This window comes from Lutjanus erythropterus, chromosome 17 (genome assembly GCF_056507025.1).
Source record: "Lutjanus erythropterus isolate fLutEry1 chromosome 17, fLutEry1.hap2, whole genome shotgun sequence".
NCBI classification, from domain to species: Eukaryota; Metazoa; Chordata; class Actinopteri; order Lutjaniformes; family Lutjanidae; genus Lutjanus; species Lutjanus erythropterus.
The window spans coordinates 14,919,917-14,941,954 of record NC_139333.1 but is presented as its reverse complement, the minus strand read 5'-3'; the positions used below and the strand labels follow the sequence as shown (position 1 = coordinate 14,941,954).

The following is a 22,038-nucleotide window of genomic DNA, read 5'->3' as shown; positions in this document are numbered from 1 at the left end:
CTTCCTCAGCAGAAACCAGTTGAGCCGTCACTCAATGCTCCCCCTCTTACTCCCCTCTGGATGATCTCCTGTCTCACTCTCTCACCTTCTCCCTTCGTCTTATTCCACTGACCATGCATGTTCCAAAAACAGATCTCATTTTCATCTGTGGTACAAGTCCCCCCACCCCCACCCACCCTCAAGCCCCTTGCACCACCACCACTCTCCTGCGTTACCTCCTTTCCAAATCCAAGCCTTGTCCCCAGTTCCTGTCCAAGTCCACCATCTCACCTCCCCATTGCTCCACCTCGAGCCCCAACCGCACCCCCCCCCCCCAACCCCAACGCCACCCCACCCCACTATGTCCTCCCATGCTGGAATTTGGAGGCGTGTGTCAGTGGGGTGTCCACCAATCCTGAGCCCCTTGGTGGTATAAAACCCTGAGCGTGTATACGCTTATTCGCTCTTTCTGTCAGTCCAGCACTCCTGAATTGGAGGGTGCCACACTTCTAGGTGAGGGTGGTGGACCAAGGGTAAAAAACTGCAGAGAACAACAAGAGGTTAAAGAGCGCGGATAGGCACGGTTAGACAGGCAATCCCTTGTCTATCCAGAAAGGATGGAGAACGCACACACAAAGATGCCGGCAGAATGCCTGGCTTACTTCGGGGTGAATGAGAACACTGGCCTCACTCCTGACCAGTTCAAGAAGAACCTGGACAAGTATGGCTACAATGGTGAGAGCACTGGGAGTCAGGGATGGGGTGGGAGGCCTAGTGAGAGAAAAAAGACTCACAGAGTAACTGTTTGGTAACAAGTTAAAGAAAGATCTAAGTGTTTACGTTGCAAATATTCCACTAAGTGCTTTTGCTAGGAGAGTTTCTCCACGTTTTACTGAGTTGACTCCAGTGGAGTTTTCTGCATGGGATGCTTTTTTAGAGAGGAGTTGCAACAGCTGGTAGAAATGCAGAGACATTGAGAAGCAGAGACTTTGAGGGCTTTGAAGAGCTATTTAAAGATAGCCAAAGAAGATGGCTGGAGAGCGAGAGAGACAGGTGATGGCTCAAGAAGCTTCCTGGGTGATATATGGGGCGGGCGTTAACAGGAGAGATGGATAATTTTAGGCCGGGTTAAAAGGGAGGTCCTTAGATGGCTTATGGCTAAATGACCCGTAATATGATTGCTGATCAATAACCAGTGGAATGGCGGATTATAGAGGATGGTATTACAGTTCAGAAGCAGCAACACTCTTGTGATGTTTCTGTTGCCTTGGAACAATTTAATGAGCTGCCATTAAACATAATGTTTTGTCTAAAGATTGAGAAATTTGAGAAGTGCAGTGAGGTTTGCATTAGGCCCCGGCAGCTTAGAAGTCAAAAGAGGTGAATACACTAGAATGGATTTTTAATTTCAGCCACCCGAGAACAGTGCTTAAAGTCACCAAGTGTAAAGCACACAGGGTTTTTCTTTTTTGAAAAGGTGGCAGTTAGGGAGTTTAAGTTTATCATCTTTTACCAAGGAATAAAACCTTTCTCTCAAAATTTTGTTGCAAATGTTTCACAATGAACGCCATCTTTCTTTTCTGAACATCACTCATTTTACCTAACCATCCTTTTCCCCTGTCTTTCTGCCTCTACACCCCTTCTCCTCCTTCACCTGTGCATCCATCTCCAGAGCTTCCCGCTGAGGAGGGTAAGTGTTTATCCAGCCACATTTACAAAGAAATATGTCAGTCTGAACAAGAGCTTCCAGACACCTGACACCCAGATGGGAGGGCTATCATTAACACTCCAAACTGCCCTCATCCACAGAAGGGTTGTAATAAAAACATGCAGACATCTTGATTGTGCGATGCTGATGATTATATTTTGACCATTATCTTCAAGAACAATCACAAATCTATACTATAAACACTTCCATTTCCACGGAAATACATTTTCATTTGCATATTTCAGTCATGACATTTATTTTTTGTGATAATTATGTATTGACTTACATTAACTTTTTCTCTGCCTGTTTGCTTGTGTCTCTCAGGTAAGAGCATCTGGGAGCTGATTGCTGAGCAGTTCGAGGACTTGCTTGTCAGGATCCTGCTGCTCGCTGCCTGCATCTCTTTTGTAAGTAAACAACTTTTAGATGTGGTCATTCCTGTTACGTTCAGTTTAAAACTCAAGTAGTAGTAGTTGGGTTTGTGGCAGACATAATAGTAGCAACAAATTCCACGAGACATCACGTGTGTGACACTTGACATGACCACAGATGAGTTTTGACACAGTAATCTCTAGCCCCTTTGACTTTCTTTATTTCCATCTTCAAACAGGTAATTACTTGCATTTAACTTTAAAACCCATCACACAAACTCCTCCAGTACACATGCTCTACTTGATAATTTCTGTGTGGTCACTTAGTCCCCTCCACCCCTCCGTGTATTTTTGAGGACGACAACTTGAGAGGAGGGAGACAGATTGCGAAGGCTTGCAGGAGGTGTATTAATTCCTATGCCCAGCTTTCACCCCTTCGGGCAGCTGTCATGATGGCCTTAGAAGGCGAATATTGAGGAGCCAGTGAGAGACGGGGGTCAGCGAAGTATAGGGGGGCTGAAGGGTAAGGGTTTATTTTAAGAAAGCCCCAAGCTGAGGAGAGAAACTGAATCCTTCGGGAAAGGTCAGGCCTGAAGGAAGGAACGAAGGGCCTCTGCAAAGAAAGGGTTGAAGTCAGAAGGAGCAAGGAGTTATGGGGTATTGACATCAAAATAATATCAATCATGTGATTATATTGTGGCATACAAAAATATTATCAAAGTAACAGGTTAACATGTGTAAAATAATCACTTCTTATTTCTTTCACATTGTTTGCAATAAATGCATACAAAACTATAAAAGCCTCCACATTCCTTGAAAATATCCCTTATTATTAAGCTTATGAGGGAGCCTTCTCATTCAGACACAATGGAAATATTTAAATAAAATTAATGGTCCTTTTAAAATGCATCAAATACAGATGTTCTGACATGTATATGCTGTTTCCCAGGCCTACTGTCACTGATTTACTCTTTACTGCTCTGACCTCAGGTGCTGGCCTGGTTTGAGGAAGGTGAGGAGACCGTCACCGCCTTTGTGGAACCCTTCGTCATTCTTCTTATCCTCATCGCTAATGCCGTTGTTGGAGTGTGGCAGGTCAGTGCATGTTGTGCAATGACATATATCCATTGCAATGATGACAGAAAGTACACAGGTTCCAGTTACTGCCGTGCTTCTGACCCAGACGTGGTTGCACAACCGTAACATTATCACTTTTACAGCTTTGAAGCCCAAAATAGTTGGTGTGTGCTCTGAAGCTGCCGTTACAACACAGAGTAAATCTTGAATAAACAGTATCATTCACTCTCACATCAATTCAAAGAGATAAATAAAATAGTTTATTTGCAGACTCCATGCCCTGTTTGTGTTTTGACTGCAATGCAGCAGGGGATGGATAGTTCACATTATGCAAGTCATGCTGTTCTACATGCCATTAAGTAATTGGCACTACTGTCAGGCATCAGTCACTATGGGAACACTGTTGTTGTCACATCCTCGCCAAGTGTTGAAATCAGCTGCTTCGTTCCTGTTTTTCTCATCTAGAAACAGAACTGACTTTGACAATCTGTTGTCAGAAGATTGATGTTGTGCTTCCCAGATCAAATTTTTATCATTTTAAATATCATCTCTGAACACAGTAGAAACACGTTTTCTACACAATAATTGGTATTTATTTGAAAAAAGGAAGAAAGAAATAATATATGGTAACTCTAGATGGAATACCGCACATCAGATCACAGATTTGACCTACTCATGTGTCATCACTAGGCTGTGTATCAGTGTGTAATGACTCAAAGCCTGCTAAAGGACATTGAGGACCAAGGTCAAAATGAGTATGGTTTACATTCAAGCAAGGATAAACAGGCGTGTTGGCATCAGTTTGTTGATAATTGTTGTTGAGTGCGCATTAGGTTTTTTTTCTCAATCAAGTCAGGCTCAGAATTTGTGAATTTCTGCCTTTGTTTTAGCTGACACTCTTCACTAATTTTGACTTTTTTTCATCTGTGTGTGTCACAGGAGCGTAACGCTGAAGATGCCATCGAGGCTCTCAAGGAGTACGAGCCTGAGATGGGCAAAGTTTACCGTTCTGACAGAAAGAGTGTGCAGATGATCAAGGCCAGAGAAATTGTTCCCGGTGACATTGTTGAGGTGTCTGGTAAGAAACTGTTCATTGGTTATCTTTGTTTGCTAATTATTTTTTAAGTAGACTGGAGATACTTACATTTCTGTTGAGGGAAAGAAGGGCTGAATTCAGGACGTATGTGTCTGATGGCAGAGCCTCGTGTCTTTTTAAGGCAACATGAGTGAGGCAGGATGGAGTAGCACTGCTGTGAAAACATGCTGACTGAGGGAAAGCAAAATCAGGAGTATAAATACCCCCACTAGCACCTGCCGCACCTCTTCTCCCCTCCCTGCCATTGCCCACTTCTGTTCATTTGTCAGTGTACACCTGTCGCCTCTCTAGTTGGCTGTCCCCACCCCCCACCATGTGTGGTTCACTCTAATTGAGCCATGTGTCAGTTTAGGTTTTGTCTCATTATGAAATCCAATTTGAGCATTTGGCTCCATTTTCATACCGTAATTCTGAATATTTGTTTAATTGTTTTTCAGTTATGGATTTCATTAGGTGCTACTTACAACAATTACAGTCAGTTGAATCTTAATTAGGTGAAAAAATAATTAAAAAAAATTGAAATTTCCTGAGAGAAAGTAGTCCACAAATATACACAGCCACAATTTATTTTCTGTTTAACATAAATAAGAAAAATATTTATGCATTCAATGACCAAAAACAAGAATTAATTTTAATGATGGCTTCTCTATGATTCCCACAGTCGGTGACAAAGTCCCCGCTGACATCAGGATTGTTACCATCAAGTCCACCACCCTGCGTGTTGACCAGTCCATCCTTACTGGTAAGCTTTCAAGAAACCTTAAACCTGCTTATTAACATCTTTTTCTGTCTTATCTCTGTTTACAGTTTTGAGTTAATTTTGCTGTTTTCTCCCTCAGGTGAGTCCGTCAGTGTGATCAAGCACACTGATGCTGTTCCCGACCCCAGAGCCGTCAACCAGGACAAGAAGAACATGCTTTTCTCTGTAAGTGCCTCAGCAACATCAGTATTTCACCTTCGCGGTTCGCCACCGTTACCTGTTTTCTTACCTTTTTCTCCTCTTCTCCCCTGTAGGGCACTAACATCGCTGCTGGCAAGGCCATCGGTGTTGCTGTGGCCACCGGCGTCTCCACTGAGATCGGCAAGATCCGCGACCAGATGGCCGCCACCGAGCAGGAGAAGACTCCTCTGCAGGCTAAGCTGGATGAGTTCGGCGAGCAGCTGTCCAAGGTTATCTCCCTGATCTGCGTTGCCGTCTGGGCCATCAACATCGGCCACTTCAACGACCCCGTCCATGGTGGCTCCTGGATCCGTGGTGCTGTCTACTACTTCAAGATCGCTGTTGCTTTGGCTGTGGCTGCCATCCCTGAGGGTCTGCCCGCCGTCATCACCACCTGCCTGGCCCTCGGTACCCGCCGTATGGCCAAGAAGAACGCCATCGTCAGAAGCCTGCCCTCTGTGGAGACCCTGGGCTGCACCTCCGTCATCTGCTCCGACAAGACTGGCACCCTCACCACCAACCAGATGTGTGTGACCAAGGTGCGTATCAACTGTTATTCACCCTCACATGTTGTCTAGAGGACTTGTTCGAACACAATTAAAACTTTGTTTCCTTCCTCCACTGCAGATGTTCATTATTAAGAGTGTTGATGGCGACCATGTTGACCTTGATGCCTTTGATGTCTCTGGCTCCAAGTACACCCCTGAGGGCGAGGTGTAAGTTATTTTGTCCTCATTTTAAAACAATCATCAGTCATACATTGAGGTACACACGAATCATCTCATATATTTGTAATTTCTCTCTTCGTCTTTCAGTACCCAGGGTGGTGCCAAGGTTAACTGCAGCGTATACGACGGCCTTGTTGAGCTGGCTACCATCTGCGCCCTGTGCAACGACTCCTCTCTGGACTACAACGAGGTAAAGCAATGAAGTCATGTGGTATATTTGCTACACTGAAACCATTCATTTCATTTCATTTATTTATACCATTTGAGACTAAAATCACAACTAGACTACTACAAAGTACCAAGGAAGAACAACTTCTTCAAAAAGCACTTAGTTTTTCTAATAAGTTTTAGTTTAGATGAGCGGTTTAAATAATACTGTGGCAGATTACCTTTTCTCTGTAACTCATTATGCTCATATTGTGACATTCAAGCAAAATATGATAATCCTCTCAAGGTGATTTTCATTACAATCCATTGGTTTCAATCCAGTCTTTATTTCTACCACTGACCTTATTTATTGTGATGTTATTCACCCGACAATTACAATTAGCCTGCCTGTACTTTTGGTTTTCATACAACAGACACTTTTCCAGTTTCATCTCACTGCCTTTCCACAATTTAACAAATTCTCTCCGTTGTGCTCCTTCTCTCCAGACCAAGAAGATCTATGAGAAGGTTGGTGAGGCTACCGAGACCGCCCTGTCCTGCCTGGTTGAGAAGATGAACGTGTTCAACAGCAACGTGAAGAACCTGTCCAGGATTGAGAGAGCCAACGCCTGCTGCACCGTACGTTTCTTCCTGCCATTATTAAGGAGAATTCACATTTTTATTGTTAATACAGATCACAATGTGTCATAATTCACTGGAGGGGCAAACAATATGCAACCACAGACTGAAACACTAACAAAATGCCCGTAGCTATCGAAAAACAAAATTTCATCATTTCAAAAGATTATTTTAGTGCCCTATGTGTACCAGAGAGGAAATGATATATTGACAAACTCAAGATTTTCAGTTTGTCGCAGTGTTCCTACTCTTTAGCTTGTTTTTCTGTGAGAAATTATCCCACTAAGTGACCAGATTTTAAAATGATCTCTAAAATTTACTACTACTTGATCAAATCACCTCTATAGTTCAGAAACGATGCTTGCTGTACATGTAGGTGTACAGAGTGTCAGTTGTCCTAGTCTTCCTGCTGATGCCTCAAGTCTATATTCACTTTTGCCTTATTAAAGGCTCAGTTTTTCAGTTTAGCAGCTTATACAAATTTGATTCTGTTTTTTTTACACAGCAGCTTTTAGGCATTTTCTAGCAGATGGAAAGTGATGAGGAGGCACCTTCACACAATATTAAGTCACTGGAGACCAATGAATTGTTTTCCCCTCTGATGTGGGCGATACTTAATTATGCTCTGTCTCATTTGTGAACCACTGAAAATTATCATTAATTGGATCAGCCTGTGGCAAATTGACTGTCAATCTCATAAAAGGCCCTTTGATCTGTGTGTCCTCCAACAGGTGGTCAAGCAGCTCATGAAGAAGAATGTCACTCTTGAGTTCTCCCGTGACAGGAAGTCCATGTCTGTGTACTGCACTCCCTCCAAGGGTGATGGTGGTGCTAAGATGTTTGTGAAGGCGAGTTTCTTTCTGTCTTTCCTGCTTCCCACAGCCTTTAGTCAGACTTTGTGAAGCATTCAACGGAGCACAAAATAATTGTCCTGTTGTCTCCACAGGGTGCCCCTGAGGGTGTGATTGACAGGTGCGCATACGTGCGTGTTGGCACCACCCGCGTGCCCCTGACCAACGCCATCAAGGAGAAGATCATGGCTGTGATCAGAGACTGGGGTACCGGCCGTGACACCCTGCGTTGCCTGGCCCTGGCCACCCGTGACACCCCCCTGAAGCTGGACGAGATGAACCTTGAGGACTCTACCAAGTTTGCTGATTATGAGGTAAACAACCAGATGGACTTTATGTTAAAATGTCTGGATACAACCGTGATCATGTGTAAAAACCTGGATTGAATGACTCCATTCACACTTCTCTCCTCAGACTGACCTGACCTTTGTTGGCTGCGTTGGTATGCTGGATCCCCCTCGTAAGGAGGTCACTGGCTCCATTCAGCTGTGCAATGCTGCTGGAATCCGTGTCATTATGATCACTGGTTAGTATTATTTGGCGGATGAGTTATATGTGCTGTGATCTGTCAGCTTGGACGTGAAATAAGGATTAAATTGCATTCATATGTTTCTCAAAAAAGCTAAAATTTAACTTGTTGAAACCTGTAGAAACCATGATTTTACATAGTAATCAATTACACAGTATTTTTGAGTTAGCTGTTAAAGGGAAAATCTGTTATTTAAATAACAACAAAAGTGTTGCCCTGTAGTTTGTATTATCATTTACACAGTTACACAAATGAATAACTGTGTACGTTAGATCTTAGTGTATCTTACACCACAAAATTGCTGTGTTGTGATACCACTCTTATTATGGGATGTGTATTTGTGAAAACATTCGCCATAACAATTAATATCTACAGTATACAGAATTAAAAACATCTGTGTCTTCTCCCCTGTGGTGCAGAATTTATGTTTTTCACCTCAGCAACATCTGCCATTTCTCTGACTCTCCACCAAACTTCTCCATCTTTATATCTCAGGTGACAACAAGGGTACCGCCATCGCTATCTGCCGTCGTATTGGCATCTTCACCGAGGAGGAGGATGTTTCTGGCAGGGCCTACACCGGACGTGAGTTTGACGATCTGCCCCTCCATGAGCAGGCTGAGGCTGTGCGCAGAGCTTGCTGCTTCGCCCGTGTGGAGCCATCCCACAAGTCCAAGATTGTTGAGTACCTGCAGGGTTATGATGACATTACTGCTATGGTAAGCACAGGATACAACCGGTGACATGTAGTGCTGTACATTTTTGTAGTTTGTGAATAGCAGTTTAACTGGCTCTCTTCCCACCACAGACTGGTGATGGTGTGAACGATGCCCCTGCCCTGAAGAAGGCCGAGATCGGCATCGCCATGGGCTCTGGCACTGCCGTTGCCAAGTCTGCCTCTGAGATGGTCCTGGCTGACGACAACTTCTCTTCCATTGTGGCTGCTGTTGAGGAGGGCAGAGCTATCTACAACAACATGAAGCAGTTCATCCGCTACCTCATCTCCTCCAACGTCGGTGAGGTCGTCTGGTGAGTGGTGTAGCATTCACTCTGATCCGCACCTAAACTCCATCTTTAAGCCACGTTTCAGACATCTTTATTTTTCAGCTGTCTTTCATACATATTTCATCCATCTTTGTCTCTGTCTCTGGCTAACTTTGGCTGTCCATTTTGTTCTATTATTTCCTTTTTCTCTCTCTCAGTATCTTCCTGACTGCTGCTCTGGGTCTGCCCGAGGCTCTGATCCCCGTCCAGCTGCTGTGGGTCAACCTGGTGACTGATGGTCTGCCTGCCACCGCTCTGGGCTTCAACCCCCCTGATCTGGACATCATGGGCAAGCCCCCACGTTCCCCCAAGGAGCCCCTGATCTCTGGCTGGCTGTTCTTCAGATACATGGCTATTGGTGGTAAGTAAGACAGGATTTTGTGTGTTCGGCTTTTGTTTGAATGCAGGAAACACTCCCACCTACACTGACGCTGTCACCTTTCCCTGACAGGATACGTCGGTGCCGCCACTGTTGGTGGTGCTGCCTGGTGGTTCCTGTACGATCCCACTGGCCCCCATGTCACCTACTACCAGCTGGTGAGTAACTGTCTCTCTCTCATATTGTCTCTCACAAACACCCATGCGCAGACAGTGAATGACCTCACCACTCCTCTCCTCTGTGCAGTCCCACTTCATGCAGTGCCACGATGAGAACGAGGACTTCGTTGGCATCGACTGCGAGATCTTTGAGGCTTGCCCTCCCATGACCATGGCCCTGTCTGTGCTGGTCACCATTGAGATGTGCAACGCCCTCAACAGGTAATACTGCACATTTGTTTGTTTGTTTGTTTTTTAATGAAATGAAGCCTGGCTACATTGCTGTATCGAGATCTGTGGGTCCTTTAAGACTATGATTGAAATCTTACAGGTCTTTATGATCCATGACTTTGATTCCAGGGTATTTTTACATCTCCCACTCATTCATAACTTTTCATTCTGTTGTTCTTAGTACATAAGAAAATAATACATAATTCTCCAAACAAAATAAGTGCATAAAAATCACTTCAGATTCAAAGATTTCCAATTTTTCCAATATTTTTCACATTTCTTAGTGGTATGTTTTAGAGAAAAGGGCAATCGACCAATAGTACAACTTTCCTGAACTTCCCATCCATTCAGGGATTATAGGAGACTCTTTTCTCAGCCATTTTCTGGTTATTGCCTTTGTTATACATGCTACTAATATTAATAATATTTTTTTTCAGCATAGTTAGCACATTTCACCAATACATAACTAAATTAAAATCGGATCTCTGCTGCCACATCTGCCCAATAAGAAGAAATATTAAGACACTCCCAAAAAATATGAAAATGACCAGCAGACATGTAAACACACATTAATATTTAGCATGTGTCACACAGAAACTTTCTGTCAACACTGCAAAATTGAAACAATTAATTACTGTGTGTACATTTTTAGATGCCAAACCACCAGACGTTTATTGTCATAATTCCCCTTTTTTTTTTTCTTTTTCAAGCTTGTCTGAGAACCAGTCTCTGGTGCGTATGCCCCCATGGAGCAACTTCTGGCTGCTTTCCGCCATGACCCTCTCCATGTCCCTGCACTTCATGATCATCTATGTTGACCCTCTGCCCGTAAGTCAGCCACCAGCGCTCCCTGCAGTTTGATTTAAGAGTTATGTGTGTAAATCTCCGAGTTTTAGGAGTTATATTGCGGTACTCAGTAGTCCTCTGTGCTGTGTAGTTTTTGTTGCAGTTGCTTTCCACTGTAGTTTCTGACTCCCACCCTTTTGCCTCCCCAGATGATCTTCAAGTTGACCCATCTGACCACTGAGCAGTGGCTTATGGTCCTGAAGCTCTCCTTCCCCGTCATCGCCATTGATGAGGTGCTGAAGTTCGTCGCCCGCAACTACGTTGAGAGTAAGTAGCCTTGGATTTTTTGCTAACTCACTCTAACATATTTTAAAAAAATAAAGATGTACCTTATTTCCTAAAATAACAGTTATGATCTCTTTTAAAAAATATTTATTATCATTTTAATTTATTAATTCTGTCATCTTTTTTGTTAATGATTCATTAATATTTTAACAAAGTGTAATCCTTCTCCATCCTGTACTGTTCTGTCATTTCATTTTATCACATCATCTCCTCATCATCATAAGTTCCATTGATGTCTGTTTTCACCTGCCTGATCTCTCTCATCCCTCCCCCCTCTCTCCATCCATCATTAACTCACTTAACCCTTTTTGTTGATTTCCAGGCTAAATTCAGTCAACCCACCACCATTAGCCTGTAACTAAAGCAAGGTATTTTCCTGCTGTCAGTCTGTCTATACTCTGTGTGTATGTTTGTGTTTTGTTGCATATGTTCCTGCTCTGTATTCAGTATTGTCTACTCTATGTATCATCACTCTCCTGTTGATGTTGAACTGGGTTCTCCCTTCTACTTAATGACACAGCTAAAAAAAATAATTTAACATCTGCCACAGACTGACCAGGTGGCACGATGACTAATGAACAGGGAGATCTCTGCATCTGATGTCCTCCTCTGAGCTCTCTGTTTATTGCTCTTTCTGATGTTGTATCGGCTCACGAGTTCATCCTCTCTGAGTTACTGCTGTCAGCACTGCAGCGTGTTTGCTGGGTTGTTTCTGTCTTTGACCAGTGGCTGCTCTGGTGCCACTTGTGTAAAAAGGATTGATATAGACCTTTTTCACACCCGCTATTTTGACATGAAGTAGTTGGGTAAACACGGGTGTTGCCAGTGATAATAATTAAGGTTTCCTTTCATTCAGGTCAGACAGAGTCAGTGTGCTGCTGTTGTGCATATTGGATCACTGAAATGGTTCTGCTAGAATAAATGAGACCATAATTATTTTCATTGGTAACATCTGTATTTTATCTATCTAAATTGTGAAGCAATGCTATTAAACAAGCACAGTTAAAAATAAAAAGAAATTTTATATAAACAAAAATTCTGTACACATCAGATTTGAAACTTTTTGATGAGGGTATTATTACCTTGAGTTTTTAGTATTGTTACATCCCTATTAATAAATATTTTAAAAGATCCTTACATCTACTTACCACCAAACTATAATGTGTTATAAACAGTCACGTATGTTTACATCCTGCTTAGAAATATTGAATAGGGGGAGCTGAGGTGAAATGTTACCAAACCTTACTTAAAATATTTTGAATTTTTAAATGGGATTCCCAAGATGTTCGCATCCATGTTTGAGACCCTCTTTAGAAAAATAACGTAGTTCTTGCAAATATACTTTTCTTCCAATAAAATTTTGCTTTCTGTAGAGGCCTAATGCTGTGCTTATAATTCAGACCTGGTCAAGCTACACTTGCATGTAATGTTTCTTATTTTACATTACATTTGCCTTTGGCTGTAAGTCAGATGGTTAAACAGTCCGGTCCATCCTGTGAATGTCAACCTGCCTATAAAATAATTAAATGTACTGAAAATTAAATTCTGCACACCTGAAAAGTTATAACTAGTTTGACCCAGGCCTGAGCTCTTTACATGTTGCATAGTAATGCATCGCTCCTCAACCTACTCAAGAAGTCTGAGCCTGCAGATAAAAGCAAAATGACTTAAGCTCAGTATCCCACTGCGGACACACTTAGTCTGCTTGCTGCTTTCAATAGATTTGCTTTAAAAAACAAAATTATTCTCAAGTGAGACGTTATCTTATAGATTACATTATGCTTTTTAGTGAAATTAGTTCAAATACTTAGTAATAATCACGTTTGTCTGCAATTAATTAATTTTGTCAAAAGGATCAGTGTCTGTTTCCATTGTCCTTTCCTTTTCTAATTTTCTATTTTCTCTTCACCAGGTACAGAAGCTAAATAGAGATGTAGAAGAGGATCTTAAGGGTTGGAGAGAAAGAGGGAGAGAAGAGAGGAGGAGAGAAGATCAGAACCGAAGAGGGGAACCATAGTGAGCCAACCAATAGAAGAGAGAGGAGAAAACACAGGAAAATGTACAAAAAAAACAATAAAACAAACAAAAAAAAATCTACATAAACATAGCCTCTATATAAGGAAGGAGATTGAATTAAAACGGGGTAGGATCCCTGCCAATAAAGTATTCAAATATTTAAGATTTTATTCTAAGACATAAAGTATGTATTAAAAGTGATTTTTTGTTAAACTTGGATATTCTCAGCTGTTGTGTTTTTGTGTCCTCTGTCCATTTTCATATGATTGACTTTCCAGCTCATTCTTTTTATTCTAGTCTTTGTTGCTCGTGTCTCATGCAGCCTCCCTGCTTTGGCTGGGCTCTGTACAGTGTGGTGTAGGGTTGCAAAATGACTTCATATGGGCAGAAAAACCACATGCCTTCAGCTGCCAGCGCTCTCTATAGGCTCCATGCAGTCAGCAGACTCTGTTGGAGGTCTCATGACATTAAAAATGGGCATGTCCACTCAGTCACAACACTTTTGGTCTTATATATTGTTTACGTGATAAGCTGCAATAAAGTGATGATTACAAACTCATGTACTTGTATTGTGGAGAACATTTTTATTGATTTTTTTAAACATAGATTTGGTGTACACAGTGTTTAACATCCAGGCTTCAGAAGTGAGTCAAAAAGATTTATTTTTGTTTTGGTTTTTTTTTGGTTTTTAGCTTGTGTCAAATATTCTGACGGTATTTCTGAGTGCTGCACAGTGTCAGTTCACCGGTCTTTGGTTTGCAGAGCTGCATCAGTAAGGAAAACCCCTTATGAGTACCTTAGATGAGGGTCCTGAATGGTATGTTCACATCCTTCATTTGCTTTTCATAATCTTCATCAAACATCTTTGATTGCTCGGGTGTGAAGTGGTTTTTCCAATCACCTACTACACCTGTAAAGACAGTAAATGCAGAAGAGAATACAACAGTGCTCAGTATTTAAATGAGTAACAGTGTTGTAATTAGCAGATGACTTAGAATAAAGTTCTTAGCGGGACAGTTCACCCCAAAATCAAAATTTCATATTTTGACTCTTAACTATGGTGAAATTTATCCATCAAATATACCAAATTGCTAGTTGCAGCTTCTCAAATGTGACAATTTGCTGTTTTAATCTATTTTGTAGTATAATATAGTATAATTTTCTTAATGTTTTGGAATAAACATGTAAAAACATCAGGTTCGGGCTCTCAGAAATAATAATGGACATTTCTCTGACATTTCAGAAACTAAACAATTAACCAGTTAATAGACAAATTAATTGGTTAAATAATCAGTTCCGGCCTCATATACAAATATTTTTCTTCTCAGCTTGTGGCGCAAAAAGTGAGATTTATGAAATGTCAGAGGAATGGCTATCACTATTTCCAATTACCAGCACAAACTGAATCTGAATTTATAGTTTTGACTTTGAATTTGATAACTGAATTTTGAGAAACTGCAGTGCTCACAGGTTCAAAGCAATATGAGTTAAATTAAATTTCATACCACTGGGTTCACTTCTGTGAAACAGTCAAATTTTGCATAAACTATTCAGTTTGAACATTTCAAATTCAAAACTAACTAACTAGCTAATTCATATTCAGTTTGTGCTGGCATTAAAGTAACTCCATAAAAAAATAGTCCAACACCTAAATAAAGCCAATTACTATTCAACAAAATAAAGAAAAACACAAAATCCTTAAGTTGGAGAAGATGCAACAAGAAAATTTTGGGCATTTATGCACTAAATATTATTTAAAGGATGATGCAGTTATCAAAATAGTTGCAGATTTTGTTTCTGCCAATGGAGTGATCAATTAGTCAACTAATCTTTTCAACTGTATTGAGATTCTTATTTGTATATTTTTGCTCTTCAATTTTCTTTAATCACTACTATTTCATATTTTACTTCACTTTAGTTGCTATTATAATGACAGTTATCTGTGTTCTCTGCCATTCATGAATGTTTGTTAAATGAAGAAAATAAAGAAATGATTGAAAAAAAAAACAGAAGCAAAGTCAAGGAATCCAGTAACCTCTAGGGGGCGCCACCTTATCTTTACAATGTGACATAAAGGCAATACAAAACAATACCAGAGAAGTGAGTCGTGTCTTTGAGAGGTTTATACAGAGAGAGACGCTGATTTAATTGCATTTTTATAAGATAAAACACAGGTATAATAATGGTATTTTGTCAACAGTTCTCCTCTCTGCGTGTTTATAGGAGTGAGATGATGTGTTCGCCCCATGCAGATCACTCTTCCTAATTTTGAAACCTGGGTACTTAATTATTTGGATTAATAACTTTCTTCTGGACAGGACTAGGAGCAGATGTGTGCACCTTTTCTCATGAAGGGAGAGATGGTCTGATCAAAAACAGGTGCTGGGACGCAGGAGTAGTTGGCCATTGGGTTCTCCTTCATGTTCTTGAAGGATGTGAGCTCCACAATTTTGCTGATCACCTCGTCAGACACTGACATGTCCAGGTACCTCATGATTCGCTCCACTTCACGTCGAGGGTTCTGCAGGAGTAAATAGGAGGGTCTTTACAACACACTCTGGTCCTGCTGGGTCCATGCAGTATGTTATGGAGTGTCCCACAGGTTCTCCTCACCTCTTTCATGTCCTCATAGAAGAGGTAAAGGATATTCCTCTTCTCTCTCTCCACCCAGTAACCCTTTACATGGTCATACCAGGAGCCCCACGACACTGTGGAGACCAAGAACATCCATTACTCCCTCTCCAGTTAAAGATTTATGCCAACTGTGACTGATGTGTAAGCAATTATTTTATTTATTAAGGTTGGTTGGTTAGATCAGTTGGGTATCACTTAATAATGTCAAATCATTTCCTGACAAGCGAACGCTTAACTTCTGGGACAGGGCAGCATATTCAACAACTTGTCAATATTTAAAAACTGCTGACATGATCAATTACTACAAGAAACCTCATTAATGACTCAACGCCAACATTAATAACAGCAGATGGCTTAATAACCCGCTGTTGTTGGCTGATTAGAAAGTGAGAAACCTAGACAATCCTTTCTCAATAACTTTAAAAGCATTTCTAACTGCAGAACTGATGGATTACAACAAAGTGAGACAATCTACAATTACTGAACTTACAAGATCAACTGTTTTTAGCTCAGTTTTTGGTCTCCATCACCTCCTGCAAGAAATATCTGGACCAGAGGTAGTAAAATGCTTCACAGTAAAATGAAAAACTGATGATATGAGAGCAGTGAGAGTGGACCTCCTTGGGGAAAAACCAAACCAATGAGCTGGCTAAAATGCTGGGGGAACTGTTGTATGCAAGTGAAGATACTTTTTAGGCTCACCACTTCGAATGACTCCTTTCACAAAGACTCAAGTTGTAAGATGTGCTATTATAATCATCTTTGTTTTAAAATTAATTTTTATGAAAATGTTGGACCTCTAAAGTTGTTTCCCAGATTTCCCAGATTTTTACAAAAACATGATTTAAGACTGCGGGGGATCTATTTGGTCATTTTGCTAACAATGGGGGTGACATCCCCCCCCCTCATATCGTCTGCTGGGTGTACTCAGACCATTGTGACAGAAGGGTTGTCAGTTTTACAAAATACAAAATGGTTCTCAAAGTCACAATCAAACGTGTTGAAAATACATCTGCAACAATAAAGATGGCAATTAGGCAGCAGAGAAGAAATAAGACATGTTACGTTTAAAAACGCTGTAGTTGAAATTCTTTTGCAGATCTGAAGGAACAGTTTCTTGTGATTAGCATTACCTTCGCTCTGCAGCAGGGAGCTGCTAATCCTGTCATGGTCACTGAGGCATACAAAGCTTCCCATGAAGAAAAACTGTGAGGTAACTCATTTTTCTGAGGTGTCATGGATCACATCAGTCACCAGCCCTTTTTCATATTAAAATTTTCTAAAATAAACCTGTGGCTGGTGGAGTAGCTAAATGCATCAACCATAGCTGATTACAGGAATAATCAGTAAGACTGAAGGTAAGATGACACTCGGGAATGTGCTTTAATCCACTTACACTCTCCTCGCATGAACTTGTGGATGTAGCCATCCCAGGGCCCTGGCTCAGGCTGGGTCAGATTCATACAGTCAAAGTAGTAGTAGCTCACCAGGTTGTCTTTGGCATTGCGTGCCACGTAGATAGCCTTCACACACGCACAGGTCAGACATAAAAAAGGGATTTACAACAACAATACAGAGAATGGGTAATTTAATGAGGCACTTCTATGGCATTGTTTTGTTCACCTCTCACTGCGCTGATTGTATCATGAACCCTTCACCCTATCAGCATGCAATAAAATTCACTGCAGGATCTTGTTCTCAGCTGAACCTTACCTTGCACTTGTTTTCCCAAAATGCAGGAGGCACCAGCTGAAAGGGGAGATGTGTCTTTATAATTCTAGGTGGATCCATAGTTTTCAGAAGATCAAGACCTGCAACAAACATTCAGGGAAAACAATATGTACGTATAAACGAGTTGAGGTACACTTTTGTTCCACACTATCTTAGATTTGGTGTTATGTAATGCCCACGTTCATACATGATCAATAAATGTCCAGCAGCCGCAGTGCTGTTCATCGACCTAGATTTTTTTGGTGTGATTTGCATTTCAGAGTTTTGGAAAAATTAACCATAAAGATGTACTTCTTCTCTCCAATATAATGTATATAAGACTAAACTGCATTCAGCGTGTGGTGTTCAAAGTAACATTTTTTTTTGTTTGTCTTCTGACAGTGAAATTCAAAACTGTGTTATTAAAATTATGACTTGGTTTCTCAAGATAATCCACAGACCTTGTTGTGAGCAGTTTCATATAGGAACTATTTTCTTTCTACAGTAGAATCTACCAGAACTACTTTCTTTAAACTACTAAAAATCCACTACTGTGGATTACCTGGAGTAACCAAGTCATGATTCTTAGAAAGAGAAGGAAAATACATCATCAACATTTTGGGAAATATTCTTATATGTTAGCATTAGATGAGAAGATTAGTACCACTCTCATGTCTGTACACTAAATATGAAGCTACAGTGAGCAGCCATTTAGCTTTGGTGCAGCAAGCCTGACAAAATCCTGGTTCCTGGCTGTACATTTGTATTTGTACAGATATGAGAGTGGTATTAATCTTCTTATCTACCTGAATAAACAAGACAGCGAGTTCAACTGGTCCTTCCTACTGACCCTTTTTGCTCTGTGCTCCAATAACAGTTGAACAAACTTGGTACCTCTGTCGACTTTCTTTTTTCCTGTAAAAGCGACACGTTGAGTCACATCTTCAGTTAGCAAAACTTTGGCTAACTAGCTAGCTAATTATGTAGATTAGCTATCTAGATTGGTAGAGTTTGCTAGCAGTAGCTAATTTAAGATGTGAATATATTCTGCTTTTGCAGGAACCCCAGAAAACGTCTTTTAGCTGTCTGCAAAATTTGGTTTTCAGACAGAGCTTTAAAACGGAATTTACATGAATAAATAATTCAGCCCATAATTAATTTTACCAAGGTGCAAATACCATAGCTATATGGTCCTGGCTGTAGCCTACTATGGTATTTTTGACAGTATGCACCAACATAATAACAATGGGTCAGTTTTTATATTCAGTCCTAATATGAATAAACTTTATTTTGTTTACCATAATGCTACTTGTTATTATTCTTTTTTATTCTCTCCTGTCTGCTCTGTTGGACTGTGGATTGATGTGACAGGAGTCATTTTTCTGGGAACAGGATGGGACAGGGGTGAAAATCCACTCCTGTGTCACCCTCTAGTATGCCATGGGGCTTTCAAAAAAACAAAAAAGCATGTTTTATTTCAGCGTTGGTTTTGTTTGAGAAGGCAGCTCAGGCAGTATAGGTAATGCTCAACTTGGCTAAATCTTCAGGTTTCACTCACAGCACCAGCATACACTTAAGGCTCCACACTGACTTGTTTTCTTTCCACCAGCAGAAACATTGAGTCTGTCACTCTGCAGTTTGGCGCCGAGAGAAATGTTTATGGGTTAATAGCTCATTGACCCTGATTAAGGCGGAGGAAATAAGCCATTTTGAAAACATTCCTGCAGGAACTGGATATGTGAGTTCTGTCACTGCACAGTCAGACCTAGCTGGAGGATGCATTTGAAAATAATATCTTGAGTTTTAGCCGAATCCAGAGGAACAAAGTGCATTTGAAGTGGATGTTCTGAGCGGCAGGAGAGAAAAAGGAAGAGAAACATAGAGAAAAAGCTCAACCCCTGACTTTGAATTTATTTCAGAAATGTATCCCCTATATAAAATTTTGCACTTAATTAAAACTTATAAGTACAATCACATGCATACAAACGTGAGCATATGAAAACACACCTGAGGGGATGGGTGGTGGAGAGAAAATCTCTAGGAAAGGACTGCGGACAGGTGTGGGGGCTCGTTTGCAGGCCTCAGCATCTCCGTTGTGCATTAGCAGGTCAACTATCTCCTGTGTCCATGTGGTCCCTTATATCCCAAAAACAAAAATTAACAATGAGTTGAATGAATAGGATACTTTGCATGTATTGAATCTCGCCAGTTTCAGGAGAAATCCCTTCTTACACCCACACAAAATAATCAACACATTAACTCAAGTCCTAAGATTGTCGCTTCCCTCTGTTACATCTTTGCTGCACTTGTTTCATATCTACTCCTTACTGTTTATTCTATCATTTTTCGCTACACAAATGCATAACGTGCATTAATCAGCATTTTACTGCTTTTTGCACTTCTGGTTAAACGCTAAACCTTTAATTTGAATAAATGCTGTCACTCTTTAAGAGGATTGGTCTAGAGCAGTAATAGACAGGTCATTTGGTCGGCCAACTGATTGGGCCAGTTTTCTGGTAGTTTGAGATAATCACCATCAGCCAGCACCTGAACTTACACAACCAAACAAAGAAAAAAGGCTGCAGACACATCTGCAGGCAGCCTTGTCTGTATGACTGCTGTGGAAAATGTTAGTACTCCCCCTTGTGTGTTTTGGGAAGGTGGCGAGAAAGTTATTTTTTAGTCAAGTATTATAACTCTCATATACTCTGCTGTAAACACTTAAATAATGCCTAAATTTGATTCTCCCATCCTAAATCAATGCTAATCTCATCTAAAACCATTGGTGGTGAGTGTTTAATGTATATTATGTTCACACATGCACTTTCACCCACAACTTTTCTTTTTCTTTTTTTTAATATTGGCGTTATATGTTGGCTATCAGCTGTCTTGTTCTCTAAATATTGGTATTGGCCATTGAAAAACCCATATTTGTCAACCATTAGTCTAGAAGGGTTATAGGTTTGCTTAAATTAATTTAGTTTGTATATTTTTTCTTTGATTTTTGTTAGTTTTTCTGTTTTGCTTCACTCTATGATGGGTCCATCATGTATTCTGTTATATTAGCTTTATTTCAAGGATGGAAGAAGTACTCAGATCCTTTAAAAGTATAGCAATACAACACTAAAAAAAATGCTTCATTAAAGTATTATTAAAATAATATACTTTAAAAAGTTCAAAAGTGTCAGTAAATGTATGCATAAACAAGAAAAATGGCTTATTATGTATATAAATTATGTGTTACATGTTAAGCAGCATTTTGCTGTTGTAGTTTGTCAAAGTAGATCTAATGTGATTTATTCTATATGCTGTGGAGTCATGAAATCCATAACAATGCAACATATTTTAGAAGATTATCATATATTTTGTATGCAAACTCAATATTTTCCTCTGATTCATGAGTGAGTGGAAATATAAAGTAACAGAAAATGTAAATACTCCACTAAAATACCTCAATTTGTTACAACACAAAGAAGATTTCCTGTCTACAACCCACCACCCACATGGAGATTCACTGTATAAGCATGCAGCTGTGTGAGTAGCCTACCTGCTTTTGGGTAAGTGGCGATGAGGAGGTCTCTGGGGTCAGGACGAAAAGCCCAGATGGAGTCCCAGTTCTGGGCGATGTGACACATCAGAGGGACTCCTCTGACTGGGATGAGAGGGAAGCGAGTGATGGAGGCGCTGGCCTTCTGGATGGCTTCGCTGTAGGAGAGTTCTTCTGTCTTTGACATGACTGACGCTGTCAAAAGTTTCCTCCAGGAAATCAAGAACCAAAAAGATTAAAGTGTAAAATGGCTCAAGCGAAGCCAGTAGGGTGGTTCACTCCTGAGCTGCTGTCTGCCACAGCTCCTCTCTCAGCTGGATCCTGCTCCTTTGTCAAACATTCACAGTTGATTTGCTTTTTGTACACCATAAATTCCAGCTATTCGAATCTCTTCCTGCTTGATTGTCAGGCCCACAAGCACTCGTCACTCTGTCATTATCTCCTCCTTGTTGTGCTTTGGTTTCCTCCTGATTTCTTGCACTCTTCAGCTTAAATCCTCTTCAATATGTGAATCCAGGAACAGTCCTTCCTGTTCTCCCAGTCCCAGCTGAAGCCTGAGTGCTTCAGTCACTCCCTCTTTCTATCTTTATAACCTGGCCGTCTGAGTGCTTGTACCAGGTTCTTGTCTGTCTGCGATCACTTGAACTTGCACAGGGAGATCTACACCAAAGTGCCCTTATGTAACATTCCCAGTTACGTATGAATTCCACTTTTCCCCATAACACTATCCTAACTGTTTCCCCTGTAATTTGAGCTTGGGACGAGGGAGAGTCTCACATGAGCTCAACACACCACAGGGAGGAAAATTAGGGGATCATATGATCATGTAAACACTGTGTAATTTCATTCATGCCAGTTTGTGTTTCTTGCTCCTTTACCAAAGCCTCACAATGTGAGGCTTGAAATCGTGTAAATATTTATTACAGATAAAAACTAACTATTTATGGGAGGCATAGCATTTGTACACACTTACCAACTGAAAGACACCTTTGAACCCAAACAAAAAGTCATGGCAATAAAAGGCTGTTTGATAAACTTCAGATAATCTCACTTAAGCTTGTATAGGAAACAAGACATACTGAATGTGTGTAGACACGCAGCGGGACATGAATTCAGGGAGCAG

General features: G+C 40.7%; 2 protein-coding genes across 3 annotated transcripts; one reads left to right on the top strand and one right to left on the bottom strand.

The window, feature by feature from the left end:
* Positions 1-438: 438 nt before the first annotated feature.
* Positions 439-13,583, top strand: atp2a1l (ATPase sarcoplasmic/endoplasmic reticulum Ca2+ transporting 1, like). Of its 2 annotated transcripts, XM_084740281.1 has the most exons (22): positions 439-714; positions 1,652-1,669; positions 2,012-2,094; positions 3,049-3,153; positions 4,075-4,213; positions 4,893-4,973; positions 5,071-5,156; positions 5,246-5,710; positions 5,799-5,887; positions 5,987-6,089; positions 6,554-6,685; positions 7,417-7,533; positions 7,632-7,850; positions 7,951-8,062; positions 8,561-8,784; positions 8,874-9,094; positions 9,268-9,470; positions 9,561-9,646; positions 9,735-9,868; positions 10,588-10,705; positions 10,873-10,990; positions 12,921-13,583. In XM_084740281.1, exons 1-22 carry the CDS (start codon positions 597-599, stop codon positions 12,935-12,937), a joined length of 2,988 nt encoding a protein of 995 aa, XP_084596407.1. In that variant the 5' UTR covers positions 439-596; the 3' UTR covers positions 12,938-13,583. The 2 variants fall into 2 exon arrangements, with proteins under 2 accessions (XP_084596407.1, XP_084596408.1); XM_084740282.1 differs by lacking the exon at positions 12,921-13,583 and having other exon boundaries at positions 10,873-10,998.
* A 114-nt stretch (positions 13,584-13,697) lies between these two features.
* On the bottom strand, positions 13,698-21,571 carry sult1st6 (sulfotransferase family 1, cytosolic sulfotransferase 6). The gene is made up of 7 exons (XM_084740301.1): positions 20,916-21,571; positions 19,376-19,504; positions 17,372-17,469; positions 17,055-17,181; positions 15,638-15,732; positions 15,365-15,545; positions 13,698-13,934 (listed from the first exon to the last, which is right to left on the bottom strand). The coding sequence occupies exons 1-7, from the start codon at positions 21,100-21,102 to the stop codon at positions 13,822-13,824; spliced, it is 930 nt and encodes a 309-aa protein (XP_084596427.1). The 5' UTR covers positions 21,103-21,571; the 3' UTR covers positions 13,698-13,821.
* Positions 21,572-22,038: the final 467 nt, after the last annotated feature.